The following is a 16,205-nucleotide window of genomic DNA, read 5'->3' on the forward strand; positions in this document are numbered from 1 at the left end:
GGGCCGGGCCGTTAGCTGTCCTCGGCCCGTTCCGAAGCAAGTTGCGCCTGAGCGGTTGCGACTAACTGGTGGGTGGCGCGGGTCCGAGGCGGGACTGTTTCCCCCTGGCTTAAGCAGGTGGTGTGCCTTCATCTGCTGCTGAGAAGGCGAGCAGAACAGCCCCAGACCTTCCTCCTCCGTCAGTGGGCGGAGAGGGGATGAGGGGCCCCGTGTGACCTGGTGGTGACAAACCTCCCCTCCTCTGCTTTGAACGTTCTGGACCGTCTGAGCAGCAGGAGAGGTGACACGGGAGACCAAGGGAGGGTGCACTCGCCCGAGCATCTCCGGTGCCTGCCCTGTCCTGCCCCGCCCTGCCCTGTATGCGACGTGTAGGTGAGCAGGGCTCTGCGCTCTGCCGGGGACAGACGGACACTGACAGGGAACAGGCTCCTCGAGGAGTCAGCCGTGACCCGTGGCAGTGTTTGTACAAATAAAAACAACCAAGTTAAAGCCGAGTTAAATGTAAGAATATGTATTACTAATTTTCCTGGAAAAAATCTACCTCTGGTATGTTTAAATTCTCCACAACCGACATTCAAATCGTCATTTCATGATGAACATTCTGTGTCACAAACTGAGAGATTTGTCCTTATTGTATAGTTTCTCCTCTCTTTCTATTTCCCGTGCCGGTCGTCAGGGCTCCGTGTCGTGGTGGATCTGGCCGCTCGTGTGGAGCAGTGGGCCAAGGGATGTCCCTCATTGCCCTCCGTTCCTCATGGCTCACCCTAAGGAGTGAAGCGCCTGTATAAATACCAGTAGTTTAGCAGGGCTGAATGGTTATTCCTGACATCCTTGCAGTCCTGCTTGATGTGTTCCCCGACACAGACACTTGGTTTTTGTTACCACACCAGATAAAGCAGCCATTAGCCATCAGTATCAGCTGTGAGCACGGGGTTTGCACAAGGTTCTGATGAGAAGAGAATCAGAAGAATATGTGTCAATACCGAGTTGCTCCAGCCTGCGAGAAATTTAAACCAGCCACCTCGGCAAGTTGTGAAGCAGAAGGGAAGAGTTCAGGACCTTCACATTTGCACAGCGACTTCAGTGGGCTGGAACTGGTGTGGTGAAGCAGCCAGGGAGACAAACAGAGGTAGCTTCATCCTAGTTCGGAAAATTTATATCCGATCTTTGATCCGTTCTAGGGCGAGTTCTCTTGCACAGGACTCACAGCTGCAACTCTACACCGTCCAGCTGACTCTTCTTTCACTGCTGGTGCAAATCCATACAAAAACATAGAGAAAGAGCCGGTTTGGGAAATTCCAGTCCAGGAATCTGTCACGTTGTTGATCCAGGGTGAAATGCACTTTGTGTTGCAGAAAAGGCACTGGGATGAAAGAGGCTGTAATTTTAATTGAAAGAGATGTAATAAAGTGACTACAATAGAAATCATTTCATTAAGAGGGCAGATCATCGACAACAAGAACATATTGGTACCTGCGCCGATGAGTCCCAGGTTTTTGTAAGAACACACACAACAGCGGGGATTTCCACGCCTCCTGACACCCCCAAAACACCATCCTCTTTTCTTCACCGTGCATGTCAGTCAGCTCCAAACTTTCTGACACACTCATGGTTCAGCTGAGCGTTAACCCAGAGGCGTGTTGCGGTCTCCTGAGAACTTAACACACGCGTGAGGCTTGCAGCAAACTCTAGATGCACGGCTTACCGCAGGCTGGTACGAGTGATGGGAAGCTTTTCACAGTCTTGCACAAGCTCCGATCTGTGCAACGGTCTTGCCTGTCAAAATGATTTCTGAGTGTGGGCCCCAGCAATGCTGTCCTAAAGGATGATCTCGACCAAATTCAAAGGCAGCGGATGCCACTTAATGTAATTCCAAATAATCAATACAAGGGGTTTATTACAGTATGTGATTAGAGTAGCAACATAGTGCAGGGGAAGTTGATTTCGAGGAACTTCCCTGATGATATTTTAAAAATCACACCTTTTCATTGGAAGGCAGCTAGGAATTTATTTGCAGCTTTCTCTGCTTAATTTTCAAGTTCAAATTAATCCTGCAAAATACAAATACGTGACACTTAGTCCCTCATTATGCGATGAATACTATTGTGTTGCTCTAATTAGCGTGGTGTTTTCTCAGAGTGTTGTTAGCAGGCGTTCTAAAACGTCTCCGTGGATCAGCCTGATCCAGTCCAGTCATGGACCTACCTCCTCTTCCCCAAACCAGTGCAGCAGCCGGACTACAAACTGCGACTATGCGTAAGGCATCTTTCAAAACACGTTTACGACAGCTCATTTTTGAGGGCAGAAGGATTGGATTCTGTTCAGAATTTTCTGTTCTTCTCATTTGTGCGACTAGTAGAAAGCTGTCAAATTCGTGCTGCAAATTTGTGATGTGTAACCCTGACACAGAAATGTGGGTTTGACCTTTCCTGGGGTGTAGACAAGCGGGGACTTTTCTTACTGGGCACAAGAGCAACCCATCCCTCGGCCCACTCTTTGTTCCAGACAGACAATGCAGTGGCAAAAAAGTATTCTTAGAGGCAACCCAAACTGGCCAAAAATTGAACACGAAGAAGCACAACAGCACAACAAATACTCGTAAATTCTCTTTTAACAAGAATGTTGTGAACTCTAAAGGGATTTCAACAATTACTGTCATATCCCTGCAGCGCTTGTATTTCTATGTGAAGTAAAACCACTCCATAGAGATCAGTGGAGTTTAATCCGATGCAGTTTTCAGTTTCATCACAAAACACTTCCGCTGAAGGAATGAGAGGAAAAGCCACCTGCTGCTGCTGCTGCTGCTGGTGTGGGCCGGTCCATCACGGCACGCAGCGTGAGGCTACGTGTGAGGCAGAAGGTGGGTGCCACCAGGACTCCTAACCCCTATGTTTCATCTTCCTGTTGCCGAGAACAGACCGGCACTTTCAGGCAGCACATCCAAGAACCACGTCCTCCTGGGTCATCCGGGGAAACTGAAGCTGGGAGCACCGAGGGTAGAGGTATAAAAACTTCACCTCTTTGCAGGATTTTGGGGGAGGAGGTGCCAGCCAGCAGAACCCCCAGTGTGCTGTCTCGTGGCTGGAGGGTGACACGGAGCCATTGTGCCAGCACTGGTTATCCTGCGTGTAGGGGGGCACATAGGTTCTGCAGCCCGGCCTTAGATCTACAACCATGTCTGTGTTCGTGACCCCCGTTGATTTCAGAGGGACAAAGTGCCGAAATCATGGGTAACTGGATCCTGAATTCCCAGCTCTTGCTTGTCCATCAAGTGTCGTATCAAGTGAATGATTGTTGAGCTGTGCTGTAGCAGTATTGTGGGCAGCAGGTTCCTGAGAGACAGTGAAAGGCAAAGAAGAGTCGAAGAGTGGGGACTAAAACCAGTGTTTCAGGCTACAGGGCAGGTCGTGAGGAACCCTTACCAGTCCCAGCTATAGCCAGAGCGTTACTCGGGAGGATTAGCAGCAGCGTTCCCCTCCCATTCACACTATCTGACATCCCACTGACAATTACTTTCTGAGAAAACATGAGCAGCGTATTGTTAAGAGTCGAGGGACCGAGGTAACAGCTCCTCGAATCCTTAACAGTCCCCTCTGTCTCGATAGAGACAGAAGGGGTTTAAAGGGGCAGGAAGAAAATTCACACCTCGGTCTGCGTTCGGGAAACTGAAACAAACTTTTAATAAACAATCAATCCACACAACTGTACACTATCATATGTAGGCACAAACCGAGAAAAGGGAAAAAAAACCGAAGAAGAGAAGGTTTACACAAGCTGTTCTTTCCAAGGTCGGTTCTGGGCAGGCAGCAGCAGCGAGGCGGCAGCAGACAGCCCCTGCGGCTCGCTGCCCCGGCGGGGAAAGGAAAGGTCTGTTCCGCGCGGCGAGATGGAGGCGGGGGGAAACCCCCGCGCAGCCGATTTAACAGCAGGAAAGCTCTCGGGGCACGAAACAGCGGAGAGTTCGGATGTTCTCACCCGATTTCAGACGGGGCGGAGGACTGACGGCAGTAACGGTTCGGAGTCTGTAGTCGCCAGCGATGGGGGGTGTAGGCCTCAGGCCGCAGGCCTCGGGCCTGGTCGGGCCTGGTCGGGCCTGGTGGTCAGCAGAGCGCAGGAGGGCTCCTGCCGCAACGCTGCCCCGAAGCCGAGAGGGGCCACTCCTCCTGCCTGCTGCTCCCCACGTAACGCTCCACCTGACCCCCTTAACCAATTAAATGCGGAATTATCGTATTCGCGTGGAATAATTCCATTTGTCCATTACCCAAAGCAAGGAAGTTTCAGCTCAGACCAGAACACCTATTTGCAACCAGTTTAACAGCTGGAAGCCAGAAGTGGCATCGTGCCACCAGCAGACTCTGCCTCCTGTGCCAGCAACTCTGTTAAGAATTATATTGTTTATCTGAAAATTAATTTACGACACATGAGATATCACCTCTTGTGTCCCACACCTCACCTTCCAAAATAAAGCCACTGCCTTCTGTAAGCTGACTCCCAACACAGGCCTCAGGGAGAGGGGAGATACAGGGGATGTTGGTAAAATACCTCCATATATGCCCTGGATGTATGTGGGCGTTCACCTCCCAGTCAGTCCAGATGTCAGGATGTAAAGATAGGCTTAACAAATGTGAGTCACGATTTCTTAATATCATCTGGCTATGCTTAGTATGAACTAAGCACCTGCGATATTGCCAGATGGTATTGCCTGCACTTTTACTTCGAGAGTTCTGCTTATCCAGATGAGCAGGTCTCTGCTTCCCCGGCTGCGACCGTCTACCTGCGCCAATTGCTGTTGTCAACTGCGCAAACAGTAGCTGAGGAAACTGGTCTATGTTCAGCTGACAGTGAGATTTTCAAACGGGTCTTAGTCACCAAGACTGTGTTTCCATCTGTTCGTTCAGTTCTCATACGCACCTATACGCAAAGCCTTGTTCTCGTTGAAAGGAGAAGACTCGCACAGAAGAACCTTCAAAGAAATATTTCAAATCCATTCGCAGAGATTCACTGTGTGCAGGTTTCACCGTTCCCGCTTCTGCCTCCTCTCAGAGTGCAGAAACACACATAAAGCAAAAGGTCTCCAAGGGGTTTCGCGCTGTTCACACTGCAGACACTGTCTGTACCGCGATACGCAGCCGATCGTAGGGATACCGCAGCCAGCACCACCAGTCCCTGTTGCCATCTAAACCCCCACAATCACGGAGGATGTTTCCCTTGCCGAGAGGAGAACTGCCAGCGGTGCCCAGTGAGCATCTCGGCCGGCTCGGGAGCTGCCCCGCATGCAGGCGCTCTCGTCTGGAGCGGATGAACGGTGGATCTGCCCCCTGACTGATACTCGTATCATCAGTCCTCGTCATCTGCCCAGGCGGGGAAGGTTGGTCTCCTGCGGTGAAGATCCCCGATGTACCAGCAGGTGTTCCCAGGCCTGCACAGCTTTTTCCATTAAGGAAATGAGATTTTTTTTATTTTCAAATGAGACAGTTTACTCACTGCCCAGGAGCGCTGCTTCTGATTTTAAAGCAGTAAATTCGTGCATTTCCCTTGAATACACCGAAATAAAAAGAGATAAAGCAGGAAATTGCCTGAGAATGTGGCAGTGCAGGAGCTGTTGCCCGGTGATGGCTGTCCCTGACATAAAGATGTTCCTGGTAATCTGAAATGGGGCCTAAACTAATTGAAAACACCAGAAACGAAACATCCGAGAGATGTGCTGTTCAGCTGCCAGCTCTGCAAGCAAACACAGATGAGGGGAATTCTTTCTAATCAGTGTGGCTAACTTTAAAACTTTTTTCAGTGATGTGGAAGTGTAAATTTGTATTCTTGGTTCTTGCAGAAGCTTTTATTTCCATGTTTACAGATAATCCTGTGGGAGGTAAAAATGTGGCACCAGATATTCTGTCCGCAGAGGGGGTTAGGTTAGGTTACAGCCCGTCAAATCACAGTAGACATTGTGCCAATCTAAGAAGGTCTTTTCAGAGGAATATGAAAGAACAGTTATTAATAGAACTCTGGAAAAAAAAAACCAAAGCCAACCCTGGGGCCCAATCTGGTGGGATGTCAGGGAAAAAAACCTGCCTTGTTGGCACGGGGAACTCTTTGTTTTTAATGACTTGGAAGTTTTCATTAAGCGAATGACTGACACATGGTTGCCACAACGACATGTGGAAGTCATGCTGGCAGGGACTAAAATGCTCAAAGCCTTCCACTTGTTCCCTGCAATCAACCCGCAATTTAGTCCAGGAAAATAAAAAAAGTCTTTGCAAGAAGGAGCAGGCAATATACACACACGGGAGCGATGCCTCGGAGTGGAGAACAGCCAGGCAGCTGCTGCCTTGGTGGTCCTTTGAGCATGTTCCTAATGGGGGAACAAAGGAACTGAAAGCAAACGGGGAACGATACTGGATTTCTGTGAAAGAAAAGGCTAGGTAATGCTCTGTGAGTTGTGCCCGTATTTTGCATAACGGCATGGCAATTTTTTGGCCATTGACCTTTAAAAATGCCAATAATTTCTGTATCCCCAGAAGATCCATAGGAATTCACTTTTCTTTATAGTGGTCTCTGGAAGTTGTCCCCTACTGGGCATCGCCAGCACCGTGCAAATGATAATTACACCCAGGCAGGTTCAATCTATCACCGCAATCAGCTCTTCCTATCTTGTGCCGATGTGAATACGTTTTTATTATGTGTGTTTAAAGGCCTGTAACGCTCAACACACTCTGAACTCCCCTTTTCCCCTCTGAAGTAGTGTGTTCCAAGGGAGGGTTTCCCAAAAGCACCACGTAGCTGCAAGCATGCTCCTCACAAAGGCGTTGCTGTGATCCGTGTGGGTGCCTATTCCGGTGACACGTGCCCGGGGGCTGTCGATCAGACAGCTCTGGCCTGTGAAGTGGCGTGTGTTTTTCCTGAAAGGCTCACAGATGTGATGCTCCAACTTCAACCCCTACTTCAACAAGTGGGCTGAAAGATCCATCTCTCCCGTCAGGAGAAGAGACAAGCTGCTTTCCCTCTGACAGCGCGGGCAAGAGCAGACGGAGCCCAGGCAAAGGGGTGACGGATGGAGGGGAGGCAGGAGGCTCATTTTTCCTTCTCTCCCTCCTGCCAGGTAATGCAGTAGCATTCCCAGACTGGGTTTATTCTGAGCTCCAGCAAAGCGTTCCTCATGAAACAGGAGGAGCAGGGCTGGCTCGGACTGGGCTTCTGAAGACGGTTATCACTTCTAGCCATGCTGTGGTGACATGCGTTTGTCACGTGCTAAACTGATTCATTTTCCCCAATTTCCCTTAGCAAGTCAGTCAGGTGGGAAAGGCAGCCTGCTAGTGAGTAGTGACAGTCCCGGAGTGAAAAGCCAGAGGGCAAAATTCCAGTTACATGGGTATCTCTGGAACTGGTCTCACTGCCTTAAGCAAGCAGTGTCCTGACAACAGCAGCAGCAATCTGCACCCAGTGTACGGGACCTGTCCCGGGCTGTTCTCACCCGCCAGCGGAGGATTCCTGCGAAGCACTGATGTGTCATAGCCCTGCAGCTCCCTGGGTCGGATTCCGCACACTTCATAGCTCTCCAGCATAGTGTTCTCAACCATAAGCCAATTCACATTAATAGAACGCTTTCATGTGATCCAGGGAGAAAGGGGATCCGTACACCAGCTAGGAGTGAGGGAGTGCAGAAGGTTATAAACATCGGCGACAGAGTGGGGCATTTTCGTTCTTAGTCTAAAGGAAAAGAGGGTAAGTAATTTTATATTTGTTCTTTAGATTTAAAAATGCCTGGACTCCAAGCAGTTTACTAATGAGGATACAGAAAATACCAAAAGGCAGAGGGAGTGTCTTATAAGCAGAAGAAACGTTTTTCCTTACCAGAAGAAAGTGGCTCCTTTGAGGCTCTGTAGTTTCGTGATCTCCTGTATAACTTGTTTTACAGCCCACGTAGCCTGTGAAGCCCACAGCATCACGCCTGTTCAGTCAGTATTTCAGACCCAGCGGCCGATCGTTAAGTGTGCCTGTCCTAAATGGTCAGGCAAAAGTGTCTGAAAACTGTCACTAACAGCTCTTTGGAAATGCTGGAGTGTTTAAATACGGCTCCCTTCCACTGCTGCTCTTTTCTTCAGAAATCGTTCTAAGGACTTGTTTCAGAGAGGAGTGCTTGTTGATTTTGAGTTGCCATGTAACAAGACTGTGTTTCTCCTGCAGCATTTCAGAGATAAAATTAGCTGGCTGGTCTCTAGGCCAATGATGCAGATGTTTGACGATGTTCTTAGGTGAGAAGTGACTGTGCTGTTTTGTCCTTTCATGCCTAATGGTGTTGGTGTCTGGCTGTAAAACACAGCCAAAGCCAAACGCCTGTAGGTAGAATATGGCCTCTGGTGAGGCCAAACCTTTTCTAGACCTTCAGGTAGTAGGAGTCAGTTTTAGCCTTAACCACTAGGAGAACTAATCAGATTAAAACAGTCCTTCACTAGCTTGAGATCTGCAGGAATTTGATTACATTATTATTTTGAACATTGATGACATTATATTGAAATCGCTGAGTGTATGTAAGACCATGGCCACTACAATTATTTTTTTGGTTTTTTAATGAAAGAGGTTTATATTACCACAATGTTTTGGTGAGTTTTGGAAATTGTTCTTCAAGTAATCTGTCTTTAAAAAGGCAGATACTTCAGGCAGAAACTACCGATCATATTGGCAGATACCAACCATTGGTTGACAATGGTAGACTTACTTCTGTCTGTATTATAAAGTTGGGATTTCCTACAAAATCGGATCTTATCCAAAAAACTGGAGTGGTTGTAGCTTGAATGTGTTTCTCATGGTTCAGTTATTCAGGATCAAGCTACTAATTACCTGGGGAGTAGACCTTTTTCCTTTTGCAAGCCCGAGAGATGGGTTAGAAACCTGCTATACGTTGTAGGAATTCAGGGAAAAAAAACCCATCCCTTCATGTCAAAACTTTTTAATTACAGATTCAGAGGTTAATTAAGTAGATGCTAATACATATATATAAAGCTTGTTTTAAAAGGATTTTGGAAATGAGAAAGATAAAAGGGCTGGTAGTTGGCCAGAAAAGTTAGGTGAACCTATGAATGGAAGGTTGATCCTCACTGGCTTTGATTTCAGTACCCTGCCATCTGCACCTACACCTACATCCACACCTACAGCTACATCTACACCTACATCATCTACAGTTACATCTACAGCTACCTAATCTACATCTACATCTACATCTACATCAGCTACAGCTACTGCTACAGCTACAGCTACAGCTACATCACCTACATCTGCATCTACATCTACAGCATCCACATCCTTGTGTTTTTCCATCTTTAAGACCCGTGACATCACAGGCTTGGATGCCCTCGCTTTGGGGACTCAGAGATCACTTTGAACATGCTCCAGAATTATCTAGTTCCTATTTCTCATCAAGCATTTTGACAATTCCAGAGCAAGCTGTGGAAAACAACCTCATCTAGTAAAAAGCTGAGCTAGGTTATATGAAAGCTTGGTTATTTCATCAGTAAAGCAGGTCGTCAGTGACGGGTGTGTTGGGATTGTCACGTGGGTGCTGGTTTGTGGGGCTGGTTAGAAAGGACGCCTGCTCAAAGCCAGTCCAACAGCCTACTGCAAAAAGGAGGTAAAATATCTGCCCCTAGTTCCAGCGCTGTACTTCGTACTCACAGGTACGCCTGCAGACTGCTTCCTGCTTACACAAAACGTAATGTACACTGTAAATTCTGTGCCTGTTATTTTGTGGGGCATGATGCAAAGCAAGCAGGATAGAAATAGAAATAGAAGCAATAGTCTGGAGAGCTTCCAGAGTAGGCAGCAGGGGGTGGGGAGGGCGGGAGGTGGGGGGAGTGCTATGGGGAGATGTCACTGTGAGGGTTCAGGCTGTAAAATCTCCTGCAGGCTGTGCTAGGGTGCCTGCCTGCACTGGCAACTCCCAGTCAGCTGGATTTTTTACCATTCAGGTATTTTTGAAGAATATTGAGGATATTCCTTCCTTGTCACTTGAAGCCCACTTTAAAATTCCCATAGCTATCATCTTCGATGGTCATATTAGCGCATGATTGACCTGTGATGCTGGGCAGCTTTTATCAGGGCTGTGCTGCCTCTTTCAGCAAGGGAAGTCAAACCAAGCTCTCATAGTGACCACTGACCTCTCTGGAAAGAGGGGCCTTCATTCTGGGGGAGGGGGAGCTGCTATGCAGGCTGCAGAAAACTCAGACCAGCTTTTGTGTTCTCTGATGCCAGTGGACAAACGATTATAGCAGCCCCTTAAGCCCACACCAGGTCTGAAAGGAGAAAAATTTTACCCTACGTCTATGATCGAGGCTTGGGGCTAAATGAATAGCTGCAGCTCAGTGAGCTGGTTCTGCTCAGCAGCAGAAGCCCGTGGTTTGAAGAAGTGCAGTGCTGACAGCTGACAGTGGAGCTGTCACAGAGGATGGGGTTTATTTCTCTGGACATAATCCTTTTTACGTGTTGTCGTCTAAAAATCGCATGGTTTGGTACCAAAAATCCCATGGTTTGATTTACATTTTGCATGTTTACATTAGAAGCTCTTGAATGCAGGAGACTGTGAAAACGTATCAGTTGGTCAAGATACGTATCCAGAATATACAAGCCTCAGCAAGTTTGACAAAATACCAAACCATGTATTCTTGCCAAATGAAATTTGTCATCAAATGCTAGTTAGGACTTGACAGACTCATTTACCTCTCTGGTTGCACAGCAAGCGGATGAGCCAGCCAGCGCTCTTGGTGCTTGGTCAAACCCAGCACCCAGCCAGCTCCGGGTCCTTGTGAGTGGGTATGGGGAGGTTTGTTCGCTCCGTGTGGAAGCAGTAGTGTGCCACGGGGGATTTGCAGGACTGTGCATAGTCAGAAGGTAAGATCGATTTATTTTGTTACCTGGATGAAGAGTGCTTTTCTGAGTATGCTTAATCCGGAGAGACTCGCTGGTTCACGGCAAGCTGACAGCATGCAGAGTGCAAACGCTTCTTGCTGTCAAAACACAGCGTGATCATCATGCTAATATTTTTATTTGGCATATGAGTGGTTGCCAAGTTTGCGACACAAATATTTTAGAAGGAAAGAGGACCAGTGTGAGTAAGAAAGCAGGACCTCGCAGTAGTCTCCCAAGAGGCAATGAAAGGAAACAGGAGACTGTAGTAGTGAACGAGATCTATAGGGGTTCCTGCAGAATAGATCTGACTAAGGAGTTCATCAATTTACACCAAGTGGCAGCTATTTTCAGAGGAGTTCTTTGGGAAATACAATTTCAAAACATTTTCTCCCAACTTTCTCCAGCAGACCCGTAAAAATATAGTTATTTTGGGGAGGTATCTACCGAAGTAAAGCAGGGATACGTCTCTCAGCCCTGTTTTCTATGGTTCTGTGAAATGTCAGCCAAAGAGCACCACTTCCCTGCACTGAAGATTCAATTTTCAGTTTTCACTCATCCTCCAAAAGAGGCAAAGGGGATGTGTCTAGATCTCCGGGAGCAAAAACAGGTTTTCGTGTTAACGCACCCTGACATCGTGAGCAGCTCCTAGTTGAAGCCAAAAGCACAAAGATTGCTGCAGTGAGGGAAGGGGGAATAAGTACCAAAGAGCAGTTCGTGAGTATCAAAATCCTGATTTTTCCAGCACATCTTAGTAAACCTGCCGGTCTGGACCTGAGGTGTCTGGGTTTTAATGTGCTCCATTTTGACCTATTCTTCATCCTCACGAAAAAGCTTTTGATTAGGCTATGAAGATGTTGGTTTTAACCCTTCCGCCTGTGTCTGTGGTTATTAAAACTTACGGATCTTGCTGAAACTACCGTCATTGTTACTAACTGTTGGAAGAAGTGGTGTGCCTGCATGTTGCTTTGTCTGTTACTCACAGTTTCCGTGCCACTTCCAACTGAAAACTGAAAATTATACTTAACCACTTTCTTTACAAGAGAGAGATGATTTTACCCACAGATTTGGAGCACTGCACAATTTTATTGAACCCATATGAAAATCTCTGCATGATGCGAGGGGGCAGGAGGTTTAAATTCATGAAGTTAGGGCGGGAGTGGTTCAGCTCCTCTAGTAGACTCTTAACTCATCAAAGGGGGATGTGTGTCAGGAGCACTGCGCAGGAGATGTTCCTGCCTTCTGATAAACTAACATTTCCTAATTGTCCTTTGTGCAATGGTAGCTCCTGCATGAAGACTCACCAGCCCACAGCCAATACCTGAACCACAGCACTATTAACCCATTTCTATTGGTGAGAAGTTTCCAAGACTTTTGGAAATGGCGCGTAAGCCTTTTGCATTACCATATCGTAGGATCTCGTCACATCTTTCCGTGGTAAATTCAGTCCTTACATCTGAAGTTTAAAGAGGTTGGATTTAGCCTGTAGGCTGTCACACTTTTCAGAGAAGAATATTATTCCCTTCTAGATGGAGAGGACTTCACCAAGCGTTTCTTATGAGTTTGCCCATATAACACAGAAAGGGTCACGCCTGGATGCAAGTTGATCTTGATTCACTTTAGCCCTTTAGCTACAGATGAGGGCACTGTATAAACTCGTCGTACGTGAACTTTAAAGCAGACAAACACTCATAGGCCTTATTTTGTGCTCATTTCACTGGCTAGAAATATGGTTACCATCCACTTTCTGGGTACTAGTGACTGATACCTGGTTCCCTACATTCTGTCATGGTTTCATGTTAAGAGTAGAAGTTTTATATTTTTCCGTTTACTATTATCTCAGAGCGCTTTGTGATTAAAAACAGTGGATGGGACTAGGAGACAGAAGTGCCGCCTGTGAGCTTGCCTAGAGCCTCAGCCCAGGCGTTCTTTTTAATATGAGCCCCTGCTCTAGCAGGAAAAGGTGAGGGGTTGCCAGCAGGTCGAGGATGTGCGGTACAGAAAGGCACGTGGATCTTTCATCTCCAAAGAAGACAGTCGCAAGGCTTGCAGAAACTCCTAATATTTCTATGACGAAATCTCAAAAAAAAAAAAAAACCCAAATCTGCTAAGCTAAGAACTGGAGTGGTGGTGTGTTTCCCACTGCGCTGGCCTTCTGCCACCATTTCAGACACTGGTGCTGACCCTCGGGATTTTGCAGCCCCCTGGATTACCAGTTTTCCTCCTGAGCCCACAGCCAAGTACACCTCCTGGTGCTGGGCTGCAGCGAGAGCGCTGAGTGCCAGGGTTACAGACGTCACGGGGGCGGCTGCAGGAGAAGTAGGGCGGAGCTGCTTGTTTCCATTCACTTTATTACCTTTGTTATTTTCTTAGGGATGAAAGAAGAGCTCAATGACAGCAGACAAATAGGTAAACAGTAGATAAATAGAAGCCAATTGCAAAATCAGATTTCATCTGTTCATCTGTCAAGTTCCATCTGTTGTAATGACCAAAACTAAAATAACTATAGCCAATGTTCAAAAACACAATCAGATTTTGATGTTACTCTTACTGAAACGAAAGAGGAAATGCACATCTTGAAGAACCAGGCTGTCTGCCGACTCAGGAGCCAATATTGCCGCCATTCGCAGATGGTTTCAGGAGATTTTTTTCCCAACTTTTCATTTAGTATTACAATCCCTGCTTAAAAATGTCAGTATAACACCTAATTATGTAGAACAATTATTTTGTGAGCCTGGTTTCCAGGGAGCTTTCCCCACATCAGAACTGAGGTTGAGTTGAAGTAGTGCAAAGCCCACGTTAGCATCATCACCGAGGATGAAGAAAGGCCGGTGGAAAACACTGACTTCTGTACCTTAGGAGGGAACTTCTGAAACTGGATATTGTTTATAACAGTGAGAAATGATAACATGAATATAAATAGTGCAGACCCAGCTGGAGAAGGCAATATGTTATATGAGTTTAAATCAGTCCTTGGGAGAAGCTGATGAGGTTTATGCCTGTCAACAGGATGAAGACTTGTGCCATCTGGGACAGCAGTGAGCAGCCTAGGTAACTTCATCTGCCCCAGCCACCAGGGATCGCTAGGACCATCTCCCACCAACATGGCATTAGATCATCGCTTTAAAAAGCTGTTACCACAAAGACAGACATCAAGAGGTCCAATTCTGGAGTAGGAAATACAGTTGAGGCATGAATCATTGTCCACATATAATCCTGAAAGCCTTAAGGACTGTCTTCAACTGACTTCTCGATCCCGTTTCGCATGCCCGCTTAGCCGAATCAAAGAGTCAAGGAGGAATATGGATTTATAATTTGCACAAAACTGTTCTTGGCTGGCCCTTACAAACAAGCCTAAGGAATTATTTTGGTCCTGATTAGCCTTGAAATGTGATGGGGTCTTCTTGGGCTGAATCAGTGTAACATCCTGGAGAAAAGTCCCTAATCCAGCACCTATTCCATGAAAACTATAACCTGTTCTTTTAGAACAGCAATGCCAAATCGAACCAGGGATCGTGTTCATCCTGCACTGGCATTCCGAGGGCAGAACATTAGCCCTAGTTTCCTGCTTAGGCCAGGATTACACGATACAGTCATGACCTCATTGCTCAACGCCCCTGTGCCTCAGTCTCTGCTCTTGTAAACTGTCAGCAGAGTCACCCTGCGTTGTGGATCAGTGGAGAACTTGCACAAGTGATGCCTGATTATTTACAGTACGTGTAGGGCGGTGTGGTGCTTATCTAAGACAACCATTCTCAAGGTGCAGAAGATGGAGAAAATTCTACAAGTTTAATTTAAAATATTTTTTTCAGCCAACATCAGCATCTTTGTAAACATGGGTTCATGGCTTTGTGAACGCTGTCTCGGCGACAGAATTATTTCAGCGCTCAGTGACTCAGTTCCCAGCATTAGTCTCGCAAAGATCCAGTATCTTTTCTCGGGCTAGATTCTGAAACCTAACCCTGGTCTGGCTGTTAAACAAGTTGTCTGGAGCTGCTAAAAGTGTATTCTGGTAGCCTGCCCTCGCTGTCGATTAAACACTGCCCATCTGGAGGGGGATATTGGTCACTGCTCAACAGTCAGTAGCTGTAACCTCATTTATTCTCACCCTGTGATCAAAGAACTATCAGACAGTGAAAACCAGCTTCAGGCTAAATGATCTCTTACTGAGGATGAGGATATAACTGTATGGGATATGCTTTTATACACACGTGAGATCGAACACGCACATGTGTGTGCGCATGTTCGTATGTGATTATTTCCGTGTGTTGGGCCAGCACAAAAAAACAGTAAGCGTCCACCCCTCAGCCCAAGGACAGTCTCTGCCTGTTGGAGGCTTTTGAGAAGCCCAGGAATGAGTCCTCTTCTCCTGTGACACTTGTGTGGGCATGAAGGGTGTGTTAGGACAAAGCCCAGAAAGCAGCTGCCACCTGCCAACTCCAACATGTCGACACAAGCCTCAGCCCAGGAGAGCGGGCACGAAACGCTGATGCCGTCCGCGATCAGGGACAGGCAGCTGCTGACGGCTGGTTCAGGCTCCACAGCTAAAGGAGAGCAAGGAAGGAACCTCCCGCCCTCTGAGCAGCTTTACACCTTCCCTCCTCTCTGCCATCCTCTTCAGCTCACAGAAAACCAGACCTTACGACTTCCTCATCTTCCCTCTCCCTTGTACTTCCACTCAGTCTCTTGGCCAAAGCGAGGGGAAAAAAGGGAACACTTGGACAGAAGAGGCAGGTGAACTCTACACAGGCCAAAGCAAGGAAAATAGTTTGAAGGAGGAAGGACCCAAAAAGGGGCAAGAAATAATTCACCTTGTGATGAATTCTTCCCATGTTTTATACGTGCCCCCAGAGAGGTGTTAAGCCAGCTGGTCCCCACCTTGCTTATTTTCCTCTTCTGCCTCGACATAACACGGATCTTTGTCTCTGAGTCGTGTCCCACCATGCCCAGTGCTGCGACTGGACACCGCAGCAGGCAGACCAGCTTGGGGAAACAGAGCTGGGAGGTTCAGAAACCCCACCCTTCACTCCAACCTCCTGCTACTGCTTCCAAAACTTTGCCCCAAGTCAGAGTGATGTTCTTCCTGCCCCAGCTCTGAGTTGTAGGAACAGGGATCTTTCACTTTGCGTGGATGACTGTGTGGATTGGGAGTGTGAAAACACGCGTGCACTCTGCCCCGGTGGCCGTGGATCGGGGACAAACAGTTGTTTATGTCCCGTAACACAAGTAGGGAGATATTTTTCATGAATCGTAATGAGCTGTTTATAAAAGGCAGGCGGTAATGGCAGGGGAAAAATTTTCATTTCTGCACC

At 47.2% G+C, this 16,205-nt stretch overlaps 1 protein-coding gene across 1 annotated transcript in view; it reads left to right on the top strand.

Moving 5' to 3' along the window:
* Nucleotides 1–9,108: 9,108 nt before the first annotated feature.
* Nucleotides 9,109–16,205, top strand: part of LOC104489544 (transforming acidic coiled-coil-containing protein 2-like) — a gene marked incomplete at both ends in the record, with an annotated part of 37,602 nt that continues 30,505 nt past the window's right edge. The window contains one exon of the mRNA XM_010131716.1: nt 9,109–9,300. Within this exon, the coding sequence (XP_010130018.1) occupies nt 9,109–9,300 (192 nt within the window). The remainder of the gene's footprint in view (nt 9,301–16,205) is intronic.

Source organism: Buceros rhinoceros, unplaced genomic scaffold, assembly GCF_000710305.1.
Source record: "Buceros rhinoceros silvestris isolate BGI_N320 unplaced genomic scaffold, ASM71030v1 scaffold29992, whole genome shotgun sequence".
In the NCBI taxonomy this organism is placed as follows: Eukaryota; Metazoa; Chordata; class Aves; order Bucerotiformes; family Bucerotidae; genus Buceros; species Buceros rhinoceros.